Source organism: Botryllus schlosseri, chromosome 5, assembly GCF_051294905.1.
Source record: "Botryllus schlosseri isolate E-star chromosome 5, Bs_hap1, whole genome shotgun sequence".
Classification (NCBI taxonomy): Eukaryota; Metazoa; Chordata; class Ascidiacea; order Stolidobranchia; family Styelidae; genus Botryllus; species Botryllus schlosseri.
The window spans coordinates 9141425-9158668 of record NC_137240.1 but is presented as its reverse complement, the minus strand read 5'-3'; the positions used below and the strand labels follow the sequence as shown (position 1 = coordinate 9158668).

At 41.8% G+C, this 17244-nt stretch overlaps 1 protein-coding gene and 1 long non-coding RNA gene across 3 annotated transcripts; one reads left to right on the top strand and one right to left on the bottom strand.

Moving 5' to 3' along the window:
* Window positions 1-219: 219 nt before the first annotated feature.
* On the bottom strand, window positions 220-3375 carry LOC145438921 (uncharacterized). Of its 2 annotated transcripts, XR_013915053.1 has the most exons (5): window positions 2868-3375; window positions 1798-1961; window positions 1590-1731; window positions 1004-1332; window positions 220-942 (listed from the first exon to the last, which is right to left on the bottom strand). It is a non-coding gene; the product is annotated as an uncharacterized LOC145438921 (long non-coding RNA). The 2 variants fall into 2 exon arrangements; XR_013915052.1 differs by having other exon boundaries at window positions 221-942; window positions 1798-3375.
* Window positions 3376-11523: 8148 nt separating this feature from the next.
* LOC145438919 (uncharacterized) lies at window positions 11524-13486 on the top strand. The gene has a single exon (XM_080316313.1). The coding sequence runs from the start codon at window positions 11723-11725 to the stop codon at window positions 12473-12475; it is 753 nt and encodes a 250-aa protein (XP_080172439.1). The 5' UTR covers window positions 11524-11722; the 3' UTR covers window positions 12476-13486.
* Window positions 13487-17244: the final 3758 nt, after the last annotated feature.

Below are 17244 nucleotides of genomic sequence, written 5' to 3'. Positions count from 1 at the left end.
TTCAGGGTTAGGGGTTCGGGCAGCCGTTTTCAAAATCTCCAAATTTAAGTTACTGTCGCACCGGAGACCAATATTTCTCGCGAATTCGATGTACCCGACTCGAAATCTTGGATTGTACGACAGGTTATTTGATCAAAGAGAATAGCAGACATAGTGATGCACATAAATGACAACGCAGTTATCAAATATATACGAACCGTCTTCCTGATCTACGGCGCGAAATGAACTGCCGTGGAACGTAGGGTTCCGGTAAATATCAATTTGCCTCTGATTCGGATCGATTAATTCGATTCGATAATAAAAACCATGGTTTTTTTGGGTTTTTATTATTTTATTTTACTTATAAGTTATAACAACTGAAACAACAACAACAATGAGCCCTAGCCCATTGAAAATCATGCAAATCAAGGTACAGCCGCAAATCTCATCAACTGAATAATTCGAGGCTCTGAATCTTCATCCACGTGCTGAAAAATGTTCAGCCCAGCAGAGAAATGATGTGGCTGGAATCGTCCGATATCCGTTCTAATACCAAGCCGACATGTTGCGTCAAATCAGAAGCATCCGTAACATCAGCATCTTCAGTAGCATCTTCATCATGAGCATAGCTGATGGTGTCTTGAGTGGTCTCTGCCAGCAAGGCGTTGATCTTTCTCATCCCCTTATCTGCTTTGCCAGTACCAAAGTCAATATCCATGAAGTGATCTTTCACTCGAAGCATAACTTCAAGATTTGTTTGTGTTAGGCAGTAACGACTCTTGGTTGCAGTTGCTGCCGCTCATGACCAAAGTCTCTCACAGGACGCAGAATGTGGAACGTACGAAAGAACAGTCCTGGCGAGTTTTGAAAGTTCTGGAGAATCATCAGCTAAATCCATCCAGAATAATGCCGGTCTTGATGTAAGATACGGCACCCAGATACTGGATTCTGCATCAGAAATTCCTAAATACAATCAGGCTAATATCAGAGACGTGCAGTGTTAGGTGTACGCAGGTAGACTCACCCTCTTCATAATCATAGTCGAACCAGTGTTTAATCAGGTTGAAAGCAGACCCATCAGTGCAGTTTGGTTCTATCTTTGAAAATAATTTCTTGGCCAGATCACGAACAAGCCTTTTGCCAGTCTTGTTCAGGCCACAGCCTCTAACTCAGGGATCTAGAACCCAGGCAAGTAGATAGTTTCTGACATAGTTTTCTGTTCCTCGCTGCATCTTTGATAGGACCAGAATCGTCTCATCAGCATTAAGAACGGTCGTCTTTTTAACTCAAGCTTGAGCCACATCCAGCCTGATAGGATTAGCCCAGCGGAAGTATTGTCCAATTCTGATATGGCTGCAAAAATGCAAGATTTACAATTCAGTAACTCTGAGTTAAACGTTGTAGAATTAAAAGAACTACACTCCTTGTTGTTGAGAACCAATATGTACTTCTAATTGATCATGTATTATAGTTTTGGGTGGTATCATATCATCAAGGAATGCAAATTATTGGCAATATAGTAAGAATGAAGTTATGAATGTCAGTGTCGAACAGTTGCCAAATTACATTTTCTTTCAATTGTCGAAATATAAATATTTTAATGAACTAACCCGTAATGACATAATACGGCTTTAGTAGACCATATATCGCTTTAGTATCTTCCCAAAATTGCTTGTCACTGATGATTGTTCGGACAGTACATGCACTCGCCATATTCAAGTGCGGTTTCGACGCTTCTTGAACAAACACAACCTTTCAGCAAAAAAGACGACTTCGTGCAAATGTCACAGAAATGTATGAATTACTTGAATTACTTACTTGAATAGCTGTTTGAACATTTATGACATGCTTCAATGTTTTGGAGAAGGAATACCATCTTGTCTCGCTAGGTATAACCACAATTTTTTTTTGATTTTTTCATGATAATGACAGAAGAATCAATGTGTCAAATTTTACAGCCATCCATTAACCTTGGTGCTCATCTGAAAATAAATTTGCTCATTTGGCAAGAAATTACCCAGCAATGGATCGTTGAAGTGGTAGACAATACAAGCATAACTAATTCTATAAGTGGAACGAGTAAATCAAATCAACTCGAGTACCACATTTAAATAGAAGTATCTTGATACTGATGACATCTATATTTTAGGCAACGATCTTCAGCTATCACATGATACTCAGGTGTCGATGTGACTCCACCATATCACAACATGACTATAGGATATACATGTTGAGAATTCCACCGCATTTTGCACATACCCACCTATCATTTCATTCTGAATACCGATTTATTATCATTGATTTCAACGATAAAATTAATATAACATTTTGCATACAATTAAATATCTGTCGGCTCTTCAGGATCGGTTTTGGTCAAAGAATCTAGTTTGCTAGTATGATACCATAGTCACTACTTAGTCAATCAGACACCATGACGAAATGAGGTCAAGGGAACCCAGATAAGGACTGTATCGTATACTTTCTTATCCACAGCATGACCATCACAAACCCGGGTTCCCCATGCTATCATTGATTCATGGCTACGGTATAGTAAGAGCAGTTATTAACCTCTCCTACAAGATCAATATGACCAAACCTTTTACCCCAGTTAGCCCCAACCCCAATTGCATGATGATACCCTAACTAATTATCAACGCCATAAGCTTTGATATGTTCGCGCGGGGAACACTAATTGTTCATAGTCATGTTTTGTGGATAAGAAAGTATGTCTCTTTCGGTTGACGTGCTGCATATTATTACCGGTATCATATCACACTCGGGTTTTTAGATATGCAAATATGTAATCTGCCCATACCATGTCAACGTATTAGCATGCAGTATTCAACCAATTACATGAATTGGTTTCACTCATAAACATGGTATCTTACCTGCGCATGTTTTTTTCATTCTAGCTACTTGACCCATCATATCAACACTGCAATAAATGCAAACGGCTTTTTTGCGTCTCTTTGGCATCAGAGATGCGGGAATCTCCCGATATAGACTCCAGATTGAGTTTCGTTTTCGTCCTCCCACCATCGCCTTATAAACACTAAACAACAGCACCGCGAACACAGCGAATCCGCAGCAATGAGCAAAGCACAGGAATTGGCTGATCGTGATCAGTGATCAGATCACCTCCTACTGCGAGCGCACTTTTCCCGCCTTGACCCCGATTCGCTGAGCTATAACGGTACCGGTGGAGAAAAAATATGTCCGGTTTGTGTACAAGATACACTGGTTGTCAAAAAAGATACTATATTCACGCCTATTTTCAAGATAAAAATAAAAACCAAAAAATCAATTAAATCAGAACGGTGAAATTAAAATCAAAAATCAAAGGAAAAAACCTGGTTTATATCACACTGGTTTAAATCAGCCTGATATTAACCAGAACCCTACGTGGAAGTGACATTCACAATTACAAACAACGCCATAGCTATCCACGTTCTTGATTGGTAAGTCACTTCGTAACACCAGCGATGAAATGTATAGGCGTGTAGCGCAACGTTATGTGTTCTCGCCGAAACTTTGAGAATTGAGAAGTCGATCAGTATTTAGATTTTCGGAATCAGTGCAACAGTTATATTCAGTTCACATCAGTTATTATAAATTCTAAGCTATTTGCGATGAATTGAGGTATCAATGGTGAAGTTCGATCCGTCTGTGCCTTACCTATACCTATCGCATCGGGCTGTATTTTAAAATAATAAATATGCAAGTCGCCTAATTTTGGGAGGAAAATGTTCAAAATTCAGTTATTCACTAACAGCGATAGAAAATACCAATAGTAATTGAAATGTTCACAATTTTCGATCACTGATCCTGGCGACAGGTGACGAACTGCCTCGCTTGCCTCTCCTGGCCCCCGTCACTGATGTATCACACCTTACATGGGGTAGGCTATATGCTGCTGTAGTAATCATGCTTGGGCTTGTGATCATGGATTGTCGTATTTAAAAGAAGCATCACGACGAAGCTACGTTCTCATAACTCAAATTTCGCATTCTCGAATACGTTTACCAGCATGATTAGTAGGCTACGAGTTTTAACAGAGAAAATGAGGCACACACGACGAATCCCATGTGCTACCATGACGTCACGAATTTTCAATTGTGACGTAACAGTGGATTGACATGTATGGCTCTTTGGGAGTTAAAATGGAAAAAATTGGGCCAATATGGTTCTTCGGACGAAAAAGGTTCCCGACCACTGCTATAGTGGCATCCCTGGTGGCTGCGCGGCGAGAGTGAGTGCTCAGACTGCTCACTCGCTCAGCTGGCGTCACGGCAATGGGCAACGAGCTTGTGTTTCGAAGTGCAATCGCGTCGCAGAGAAACGTTGCGCAGTTAATACTCAATCAATCAATCAGTTTTATTATTATTTTCATCGTTTCAAAACACCACAAAACTGCGATACAATGTGAAAGATAGGAAGGTGTCGAAACAACTTGGAGTAGTCTTTAAGATCAGACACCCACCTTGGCCTGGGCCAGTGGTTCCCAACCTTTTTCGACTCATCGGCTCCTTTTCAAGCTCAAGGCCGATCATCGCCCCCCAGATTTTGTGAACCGAAAAATCGGTATGTATACAATCTGTAGTCATCGGCGGGTTGACTAAATAAATTAAAAAAAAAGGTCAACTTTTCGGACCGTTCTCGAATTTTACACTTTTGCAACCAAATTTCCGTGGGTTGACCAAAAAAAAGGTTATTCCTCCGAATTGACTCCAAAATAGCCATTTTAACGCGTCATCGCCCCCCTATCGCCCCCTTCGCTATTTTCTCCCCCTGTCGCCCCCTTTGTCCATTTTCGCCCCCCTATCGCCCCCTTCTTCATTTTCGCCCCCCTAGGCCGCAAAATCGCCCCCTGGGGGGCGATATCGCCCACGTTGGGAACCACTGGCCTAGGCGAAGTAAAGAAGAGGCATGCACATTGCACACAGAATGAAAAGTAATGCAGATAATATAAGACGCAAGCGACAAAATAAGGTGGCATGTGGCGGATGGCCACCTACTTTCTATAGGCGCTACGGTAGAAGCGAGCACACAAATTGCCAGTTTTTCCTTGACTTGGAGGGTGGAACTGCGTCCACAAAATGCATTAGGGCTCTGCCAATTTTCGCGCATTGCCATTCAACTCACAGAGGACTAGGTAGCTGTATACATTGGATATGTCATATTATTATGATATCGATTAGCTTAGCCCGCTTGTTGTGTAGCGCTCCAGTCGCTTTGGTTAAGTGTGAGCACACCAGCCTTTCCTTGACCTGTAAGGATAGGACATGGTCCGCGAATGCAGCAGGTAAAATGTTGATGAAAGATTTACAGCAGGGGTGTCGAACTAAACTGGGGTCGCGGTCCGGATTCAATCCTTTATTAGATAGCTTGCGGGCCGGACCAGTCAAATGATTCCAAAATGTTACCACCAAATCCTTACCTTTGTTTTTCACTGGAATGCTCTATTAGTAATAATAATAGACTATTACCAAGCCTAGGCCTATATATAGCCTTTGTCAGAAATATAGGAGATTTAACTAAACGGTGACGTTGGAATTTGGTTTATCATTTTCCAATCACCATTCGGATTTCTCTGAATGGCGAAGACCTTTTGCGTCTGAAGAAATACAGCGGTATCATTGCCGCGGCGCCAGCTAAGCACTCACTCTCGCCGCGCAGCCACTCATTTGCTCCTGAGCTACGCTCTCGTTTCGCCAGACAGCATTGTTGCGTCACTATGCCACTCTCCAGAACAATGAAAAATTCGAGTCTGATTATGGGGGTTCAAGGGCCATAAGCGAAATAAAATTTATATTTTCGTAATCAGTACAGCGGCAGATTTCAATTGATACCCGTTTTATCAAATTTAATGCTTGGCAAGCCGGTCAAAAATTAGCCAAATGAAAAGTGTGACGTAGACCAATTTCACTGAGCCATGAGATTTGCTTGTGTCCACACCATATAGGACGCTATGATTTCACAAACAATCTGGTGGACTCACAACGACTATACATAGCTTTATACCGACCTCGAGAATGTAAGGTCATTATTAGGGCGATTTTTTTACCTAGAAAACGGAAGATTTTGACTTAAAATCTTAATTTTGACCAAATTTAACCTGACATATGCAAATCAGGTGTTTTCCCACATAATGTTAGAATTGTAGTTTGACCTGAAAAAAACTTTTTTGCCGCAAAAACAAACAAATTTTTACATGCAAAAACTTTATTTCAACGAAATCTGGCCCTATGAAGAATTCCAGTAGTAATATGTATGTATACATTACGCATTATGGTAGAAATAATTCCAAAATTATAAATCAAAATGGAATGTCATGACTTGTATTGATGGCGAATTCATTTCAGGTGCGGTAGAGAGGTTCGGAATGCATTGCGAAGTATAATATTTGATTACTAAAAAATTGACTTAAAAATCGTCTTCTATAGTGACAAGTCATTCCACATTCCTCATTCGTTGGTTCGGAGTCAACGGAAGTCATTGAAAAGTTGTAACTCGAGTCATCCCAAATCTGGAATACGGTGATCCAACGGTCTGCAACATTCCACGACGGTCAAGCACCTTTTAGTGATAATTAAACGGAATTCTGACACGTTTACAATACTACTGGCTGCAAATAGAAGGAATTTTAATATACGGTCTCAAAACACTTCCGGATTAAGGAGTTTCTCGGTTCGAATTCGAGCAGGACGGGAAATTCCCGAGAATTATCAACGAAAAATTCAAATGACTCCGCTTCTACTGGTTGGAATTAAGTCAAATTTGTCTTGCATCGTCTTTGAAGACAACACAACAATTTCATGGGGTTGACAGAAAAATTTGAATTTCTTTTTATTTTCCCTAACAAATTAAAATTTTTATTTCGATCTGCGGAGGCTTATCTATACTTGATATAATTGAATCAAATTTGGTGTGCAGCGTTTTTCAGGGTAACCTGACAATTTAATCAGTGAATGGCCGGAATCCGGAAAAAAGTAATTTTTGAGCAGCCCTACTTGTACAAAATGTACAATCGTATCAGTTGCAGCTAGGCTGAATGTTAACAGGCTAAACTCCTCAATTAGTTTGTTTAGTTGGGTTGCGTTGATTTCAGTTACCTATCCATTTACATTTCATTGTGATGCGTCCAATTAGTGCAGATCAAACATTTTCTCGGATTAGGTCACGAAGGGGCCTAGGGATCCAGGCATAGCCATACCCGTGAGTTAGCGTGATGTATTTTGACAATGTCACTCACAAGCGATGCAAACCTATGAATATTGTATTTTCATTTTTCATTCAAGCAAAATTCCATCGAAAATACTTCGGGCTCAGATAGATTTCAACCGGGATTCCCAACATGACGAAACAGTTTATAAAGGGAAAGTTTAGAACACACAATGTGTGGCGCCGTCCGAGAGACAAGAGTTCGTGTCAATCTCACCTGTAGCGAAGAGGGGGGCTTTGAATAATCTGCTCATTTTTTTGAAAATAAACTAGGTAGCCGTAAAAAACGAAATGAATTGCCCTATTACGTAATGCGTATATCGTTCACCCGCACAGTCGGCAGATCCTTTACCACCGATACACTACACACGGCAGCGATGTCACACCACAAAATTATTGATTGCTGGCGATATTATACCTAGTGCTTTACGAAGGCTCTCAGGCTATAGGTCAAAATTGTGCAAAGATTCAATTTTATTCACTAATCACGTGACGCAACGGACATCAGCGGTGCATTTATCTCGTTCTATTAGAGACGGTCAAGAGCGGTGGGCGCGCTCGTATATGAAACGGTTGGTTACGAACTCGTCGGAAAGTTGAGACGCAAGTGTGACGTGACAATCAGCAAACAACGACTGAAGCAGCGGTCAACTGTCGACTTTACTTTGCCGGCTCCGGATATCCTCGATAATGGGATGCATACCGTAACCGTTGCGTGATTAGGCGGATGTATTTGCCCATGTGGCGCCGTAGAATTGTTATCGTTTTCAAGGCATAGTTTCGGCGCCACTCGCAAAGTGGGGAATTGATAAACTAGCGATCTCCTTGCTGACCTTTCGGGCCGTATGGTGAGAAGGTTACTTCAAGTTTCGTTAATAAGTTATACAGCAACGCAAACTGTTTCTGTAGTCTCGCAGTACCCAGCACAGCACCTGTATTACGTACAGTTGCTTGGCCATCAATTAGTCTACAACATAGGCTCACAGATTCGGAATATCACGCCGAGATTTTTGCCAAATACCAAACACTAGATGACGGGCTTCAGCTAACAATTCACGCGTCCTTGAAACACGTAGCCTTCTCGACTGACAGACGAGAATCGATAAGCACTTCGCGCTCATATTACGTCGAATTCGTGTTCAAAACACGACATTGATCCCGATTCGTTAGGCTCCGTATGGTCGGTCAGGATCCGTTTCGGTATGGCTCTCTACCGCGGCGATATTGTGTCCCTGTCTCTACTGGCATTACTCTAACTATATTTGACGACAAATTTTATTAGTTTACTGTAAATAGAAGATCACGTTGCGATGTTGTCGCTGACATAGGGTTCGCAGAAATAATAAATCTACAAACGACACTGTTCCATAGTGCCGGTCCGGGGATCATGTCATGTCTTTGCTTTGTAACTGGAATGAGATCTTAGAATCTCCATCACTCTGTCGCATTTTTACTGCTCGGTTCACATTGTCATGAATCATATAATAAATTAAGAGGATCGTGGTCATTTTGCTGCAAATTACAGACCTCCAGTCGGCGAAAGTCTACTGCGCTTGTTTTGAGTAAGCTCTGGGTACAGAGACGTCTCGGCCGTTATTTGTTTTCGAACTTGTAACACAGTGGCTGATCGATGAATATCGAAGCGAAAGACTGTAACAGATTTGAAATCTAATTGTGAGTTTCTTCACGGGGTGATAGACAGTCGGACGCCGGCACGCAGTCTTTTAGTCCCGCCTGGGATAGGACTCAGAGGTCTAGTAACGTCAAACGCCATTAGGTTGTCTGTTTCGTGTGTACTGCATATTTGCGATCCGTAGGATATATTTGAGATGGCCATAACCTTATCTTGGTTTCAATGATTAGTCTATACACCTTTCGAAACATTCGCTGCCAAATTTGAAACTTCGAGACGACGGCTCGCGTGTGACCCTCTCAAAATAACGGAATTTGGATTTACGGCTACGCAATCACTCCGACACGATGTTTTATAGCCTCCAGAAAGCCTTTCAACTTCAAATTAAACGTGCACTTCGCTCATTCGCATAAGCGACTCCGCACCACACCTTCGTGACAAAACGTCTCTTTCGCAAGAATGCCCGGCATTCAAAACGATATTTACAATAAATACGATGGCGATTGTAGAAGTCCGACCACACGAATATGCAGACGTTGGAGGGCTCGTTCGGGGCAAATCGAGTTTACACGGTCTGCAGCCTAGCGTATGGTGCTGACGGCGCCCGTATTGCCGACTGCTGGATCTGAGACGATTTTCACATTAGCGTCGGCGACTCTGTGATTGATTGCTACTGTAGGTGACGGTAAACCAAACCACATTAAGTTTCAGCATTGCGTCGCAGTTTACACAGAGAGCGGGTAGATTTCAGAATATGCCGAATTTGTATGGTCCAGTTAGTTCGGGGGCTACTATTTTGCTAGCTAAGAAATACTTCAGACAGGCCGCCTCGAGTCTGGTGTAGAAGCACGAATTAACGAGCCGAGACTGGCAGAATGTCGCCACACTGCGGTGTGTGGTATTTGATCGTATAGAGAAATTGCGGGACCCGATCTAATTTTGTGTTCTTCATATTCCGAAATTTGGCGCCATACCCATTTGTATGAAACTGATAGTCTTGACATAACGGCGCAAGAGGTGAACAGATTGGGTGCATTAGGAATGAGGATGTATCAATTTTGCTAATTCAAATGCAAACGAGGGATAAAGATAAATACTAAGACTGTTTCGTCTTTTAGTACATAATTTGACAAGATATATCTGGGCAAACATAAATTTAATTTATAGCTTATCGTCCGCTGGTACTGACAGTCCGTGAGCCTTATCCTACTAAAATATATCGTAAATCAAACGCAGTCGTAAATTTAGGCCGTTCCGGTGATGTTGCCTACATCTACTGCGTGATAATTCTCGACTACTGTTTCGCTTAAAAGATACACAAAACGATAAGTTCGCGTGTGTGTGGTTCGGAAAATGGCCCAGACATTTTGGGCAATTACTGCTCATTTCTTATTCATAGCCCATTTATTTATTTTCTGAAAGACATGCATCGTGAAGATTTCGGATCCCTGTAGGGTCAATGAGATGCGATTTTATTTAGTCAATGAAATTTGTTACTACTTTGGCGCCAGCGCCTGCAATCACGCAACATCTCAATCCGGCGGGACTTTGAAGTATCGAATATGTCACCTTGTTGAGTTTGCTTTTGATTGGAGACTGATGTAACTATCAATGGATGGGTTGTAACGTGGACAAGTAGTGAGAGGCTTTGAGTTCCTACGGAAAACTTTCACCCATGTTTTCATTGCTGCCATTGTCTAAAACTGTAGACGCTTGTTTCGATCCGTCGCAGAATGAAGATACCTTTTGTTTCGGATGGGTACAAGTGTAAAGAGGCCTCTTTCAAAGCGGAAAACCCAGCGCCATACATCGGCAATACTACAATCGGCCCCGCCTCCGTACACATGTTCTTTCTTGTGATTGGTGCCGTCGAGTCGACGGGCTCTGTTCGAGCATAAAAAGATCTTTATAGCTGCTCATTTTATAAAGTTAATGACAGAGATGCGACTTGGTTTTGCATCCTTGCATGTGAGGGTCAACAGGAATACACTTGAATGAGTGCTGCAGCATATGGGCTGTGAACCGTGTCAGCCATCTCGTGCAAGCACTATTAAAGATGTTTATAGTGGCTTGGGTGGACAAGGCAAACTGTATCTTACTAAGCTTGGATCAGGACTGTAGTGCGCTAATCGATTTTGGTATTATAGCTTCATACACAGAAATCATTGATTGAAACTTTCAACCTTAGTGAAAAATAGTCACACTATCTATTGCAATTGTCCAGTCAGTGTATGTGACTCACCATTATTCGGACTTTGTGCGCGGCGCTTGTGAATTACATTATGGGCTGCATAGTTACAAGAAAATCAAAATACTTGGTCTATTTTGTCAACCACGGAGCAATATTTTCAATTGCAGATAGACCCGTAATATACTAGCATATCTAAAACTGATTTTATCAACATTTGGCGTTCTATACTAAAAAGCGTCTATCGCGGATTCGCAACCCGATACTGCAATTCTTTCACTTATCTTCTTCAAACAAAAACTGGTAGAGAAACAAATATCTTTAATTTGTTGTCCGGAATGCCGGCGCCAAATCAGAGGAGACGAGAGAAATGGTCTTTCTCATCCTGCTGATTTCAGAATTACTTATCTAACTGCGGGCATTTTTTTCAGTTTCTTCAATGGTCGTGGGACAAAGCCGATATATAAAGGCAGGGCAACCCAGCTGAGGGTCAGTCGATCAGGTCATGGCTTACGAGCTTATGATCTAAGAACGGGAACTTAATGAAAAATATATAGCCAATTGTAGAATTCATATTTCTCCGCATCAAATCTATCTTTCTTTTATAGCAGATACTACAGTATAACATCGAATTATACAGTACGAGTTGATTTAAGACAATTCACCAAGTTTCAACAGTATCTACCAAGCTTCATTTTATTATGACGGAGAACGCCGATTCGCGAATGGCGCTGAAGTGTCCGCCAAAAAAGACCAGAGCATTGTCAAGCATGACGCCGGAGATACTATCATCCAAACGCGGCGCGAGATCTACCAGATCGTCGACCCCGTATTTCAAATTCGGACTATTCGCGTTACTCGTAATATGTCTCGTCGTACTCGCTTGCGTCGACGCATCAGAAGCGCGAAGGCGAGGCGGTAGAAAGTCAAGAAGGCGTCAGGAAAGCGAAAATGACATCACCATCGAAGAGCCGACCGCCCGAAAAAGGAAGAAATCCGGCCGGAAAAATCGCAAGATCCTGAAAACCAGCGAGCAGGCGCGAATCATCACCGAAAAACGGTATCTAAAAAGCGACTGGTGCAAAATCAGGCCTTTGAAGCAAGTCGTACAAACGAAAAACGGCTGCAAGGGAAACTTCATCAATTATTTCTGCTACGGCCAATGCAATTCCTTCTACATCCCGAAGGAGTTGAGCGGCGAAGAGACGGAGCAAGAAGCGTTCAAATCATGCTCCTTTTGCAAGCCTTTCAAGGTAGAGCGCGTGTCCGTTACCCTGACATGCCCTGGAAGGCGACGCCGACAGAGCAGGACCATCAAGCGAATGGTGAATCGCATCAAAGAATGCAGGTGCATCGCTGTTCCGGACATCGACTCTCGCACTCCGGCTCCGGAAGAAGCCGTGTCCGTCTCGTCGATCGCGAGCCAAACAACAACCGGAGAATCCCGACGGTAGAGGGTAACCGGTGTGGGCTTCTCAAAGGTATACGCGCCGTTATCAAGAGGCTTTCAGTCCAATGTCTGGACTTTGGCAAGATGACTGCGTGAAAGAATCAAACGCGTCACAGACTTAGGCGGAGTTGTGACACCAGCCAGCGCCGGTTTGGTTGCGAATCTCGTAGCGAGCTATAAGACCGTTGTCGCGATGCGACCGCAAGCCTTCTTCGCTTGTCTTCACCACTGTCCCTTTCAGTCAGATATAATTGAACGACGCTTGCTCTAAAATTACAGGGTATAGTAAATTGTATGACTCGAGTAATCGCGCAGACGACCGCAAATATCTCGAAAATCCGGGGATTTATGCAGTCACGGTCGCAAATTTGGCGTCGTCCGCTCAAATTGCTTTGCGTTGATCTCCTGCCGAGCGCTCCGTTGCGTGGATAGTCTCTCCACGACTTTTCTGTGGAAACGTGACTCAATTACGCGAAAACAATTCCGCTCATTATCTCTAAGTGCAGATGGAAGTTATATGGCGCCGATTATTATCAGCGCCGATTTCATATAACAAACATTGTCGGGGCACACTGTTGTGGGTAGCAAACCCACTTATTGGCACGCGAATGCCGTGTTTGCACTGTCGATATGAATGCTGTTGCCGATACGGCACGATCAACCCGTGTGCTCTTTTATAAGATGCTTGCTACTAAAACGCATATGAATTGACATGCTTCAAGTTGGGTGATCGGTAACGAAATGTGGGTACGCAGGTGTATCTGTACCGTCACGTACAAATTCCCGAAAATTACATTTCTCTATTTATTTTCATTCAACTGTTATAATTCTAAGAGCCTTTTCAATATTAGTGGTTAAATGTTCTTTGATATCGTCGATATAACTTTTGTTCGTATTCGAAAAAACAGATTTGAAGTCTTTTTTTGCGCATTTTCTTGTTCAAACTTTCTACTTTATTTATATTCTGGGTATTTTTCCCTCGTCGAAATAAAATATGTGAAATTGAAACATCGAACTCTGCCCGGCTTTCGTTTTCCGATATGACGAGCTAGCAAGTGCGAAAAATAGGTAGCGTTCGTCATTGAGGCATCAACTGTTCGAATGGCGTGCCTGTATGACTGACCAGACCATGTGACCAATATATAGTAAGTATTCCTGCAAGCTTGAGGATAAACTCAGTTCCTACGTACAGATACACGAACCACTCTCACAGTACACGGTAGCATTTCAAGACAAACCATGGAAATAGCATATAACTGGGAATTGCTGTATTTACATTGCTATCTATTATATAGGTACGGTAATTCACGACAGGGACATATAGTTCAATATATCCCTGATTCACGGATTCACATGTGGAGAAATGGGCAGGATAATTGGCAAAAGGGAATGAATGTTCGGGGGAGGCAGATTTAAACAATGGCGCGACTTGCGGCCTACTATAGTATCGTAGGCCCCACGCGACTCCATATATCTATTGTGGCAAAGCGAAAGCAATATGTTGAGGTGAAAATTTGTGCCGAACGCTGACAGTCAAGTGCACAGCATTCTGGCTTACATGAGCGATAACTGTGTTCGGGCGGCATGTAATTACTTGGACCAATGTTCCCACGATGCCTAACCCTATCAGGCGACAGCGTCGATGTTGAGCATGTCTCAAGAGCTAAGGGAATCTGACTTTATACCCCGAATCCTAATTCGCGTGGAGCCTGCGAGGTGACATGCAAATGAAAAGCGATATGAACAATAAACTGCGAGACTCGAAGCCATTCACGAAATAACCATTTCGTTGCGATTATGTGGAGACATAGGCGCCACACAGGAACGGATTACAAATACTCATAGTTCCTAATAAGTTTAGGTAATAAAGTTTGATCTAGTTACCAGAATAACAGATTTACGACGATAAAGCCGTATAAGCGTTTGATAAAGTAAATATAACAATAACGTAAAACATACTATCCCGAGGTATGTCAGAATAGAGTGGAATATCAGTTGGTATGTGCATACTTTATAGTTTGTTTGCATAATTTGCTTCGCGGTATCTACCGCCTATATTGTTTCACTTGATTTTGAAGGGATTGTTTACAAGTGGGGCTTTCAACTCAAAGATGCCAAATCTAATTCCAGACTAATACTGATAAATCCCCTTGCGTATATGCTTTTCTCTACAACTGGGCTGACATTCGATTAATTCGACTGCGACCCGACATGATGATGGCTCACTTGAATGCTTCAGAACCTCGACGATTTATCTCTATTATTGGCTGAAAATCGGCGCCATAAATTCTGCCATGCGTGACGGTATTCTGCAGCGACACCTGATTGTCTGGGGGCGGTGAACATGCCGGTAATCGTATGCAAATGATTGATTTTTAAATGAGATTATTTCCATGTCACGCATTAGGATTTTAATCCGCTCGGTGCCACAACACTGTATATAGGAATTGACTATTTAACACTTATTACACACAGTATACGTGTATTGTGTATTATACCGTTTCCACCATAACGTAGGGTGCAAGTCAGGTCAACAGCACTTTCTGATACGAAACCCTGCTTTCACACGCATTCTAACCTGTACAACAGCAGTGGTTCTCAACCGGGGGTCCGCAAAGCCTCTAAATTTAAAAAAGAAACATCAATAACTTATTTTTTGTTAATTAGGGAAAGCGTGTTTCATAATTGCTTAAGCTTCAGGACTCACATCATTAGAATAGTCGTCTGATATAAAATATCCTACCATCCAAATTTAGTTTAATTTGACAAATTGCCAATAGCCTACAGAAATTCCTGTTTTTTTTCCCAATCTCTCGCAATGACAGGATTGAAACCTCGCCACGACATCCATTTTCACCTGTAATATATATAACCACTATTCCAGAATAACTTTAAGATGAGATGCTAGATAGAAATGACCATAGGCTGGACGTTATATGTTAATTAAATACCATGTTTCTCAGTTTTGGTGCCATATATATTGCGATCACACCCAAAGGTGTCGTTGGAACCGATACGCGTTAATATATTCGTAAGCCCCTATCTGTATCTTTGTGGCAATATCTTCGGCACTCGTTCATATCAAATCGAACACGGGGATATTCAAGACAATAAATACAGCTGCAAAATTCGCTTCTAAATAATAAAAGTCTACCCAATGTCTACATATTGGCTAATATGATGTTATTTTCCCGAAAAGTCATTTTGTTGGTGTTTCTCACAAGCCTACAATAAATATATGCATGGGACAGATGACGGTTGCTCGATAATTGGGCTAATTTTGAACGAAAACTTTTTGAGGGTCCGCGGAGGTCCGTGAAGGTCCAAAAGGGATCCGCAAAGACAAAAGGTTGAGAACCACTGGTGTACAGTGTATCGATGAGTACGATGCAAAATAACCCAGTGCAATGACGTAATGATGTTATTCCCATTATGTAACATAAGTAATCCACTCACAAGTGTACATTAGAATGCTACGATGTTTCATGACAATATGTTCATAGTCATATATAGCATAGACTCCACGCTTGACCTTGAATGACAAGGGTCAAATCACCCCGTTTTGATTGTTTGACTGGTTTTGATTGAATGTATCAAGAGTTGCTGTCGTAATAATGACATTATCACAATAAATATTATGACATAAGATGTTCCGCCTTTGTTGAAGTGTTGACGGAAAACCGAGCTCGTTCAAGGAACAAAGAATATATGTCTGCAGTAAACAAATAATTAGACAAATAGCCAAAGCGAAAATTAAAACTGTATTTGTGTATGGTTAAATATTCATTGGCGGCAGTCATAGGCGTAGCATTGTTGAATGGGAGTGACATTCGTGTATAGTGTAGAGACAATATCGCGATTGTTAAGAAAGATAGAGAAGATCAATTGATGAGATAACGCAAGCGATGACATGGCGACACAAAACTGACGGAATGGTGCATAAAAGATGCAGATGAACGGGTAGTAGCACAATCGCAATATTAGATCACAGTAGCATTACGCAATAACGCGAAGTTTACGAACAATGTATCAAACAAGCTGTATAAAACTCGCGGTGATTTCACAAGAAGCTAGTGTCGTTGCTAGTTTTGACCCTTACATCCACTTCCTACGCTAAATTTGGCAAAATCCCTTTCTTTAACACACCCGAGTAGTAACATGGCTCATCCTTCCTCATTCACAGGTGGAAGTCCTCTATGGGGATGGCGAAGTCGATTGTAAAAGATATGTCAACTCTGTAGCCGCGGGATGATCCCATGACCGAGAGCTATTTCTGAAGTGAACCGAGAAGGGGAAACTGGTACGACACGATCACATATTGATACATCTGTAATCTCCAGCAAGAATGCCAACAGAATCTTTAAGAATCGGGTACAATCCTACAGCCTCAAAGTCTAATAAATCAAGCAGTTTCTATACATTTACCACATACAATGACATGTAAATTCATACATAAACTTCATGCAGTGAGGATCATATAAGCCAAATCACAGAGTAATACAGAAAGTCACTTAAACGCCACCGATTCCACTAAAGTATGACGCCGTGAATCATGCGGAACATATAATGGCATTTTACCGTAGGCTTAATATTGGACTGCCAGCAGACGCAATATCCAATTTACAAGAAAGTAGAAAACAGCACATGATGGGTGTCAGGAAATTTCTAGATTGGTGGAGCTTACAATGATTACTTAGTTACGACTTCCTCGCCCATTACTTCACCCACTTGTCGCCTGAATTAGTGGCTAAGCATTGTGATCAATGAACTTGA

Coding starts and splice junctions, on each gene's coding strand:
- LOC145438919 (XM_080316313.1), top strand. CDS start 11,723: ATGACGGAGAACGCCGATTCGCGAATGGCGCTGAAGTGTCCGCCAAAA.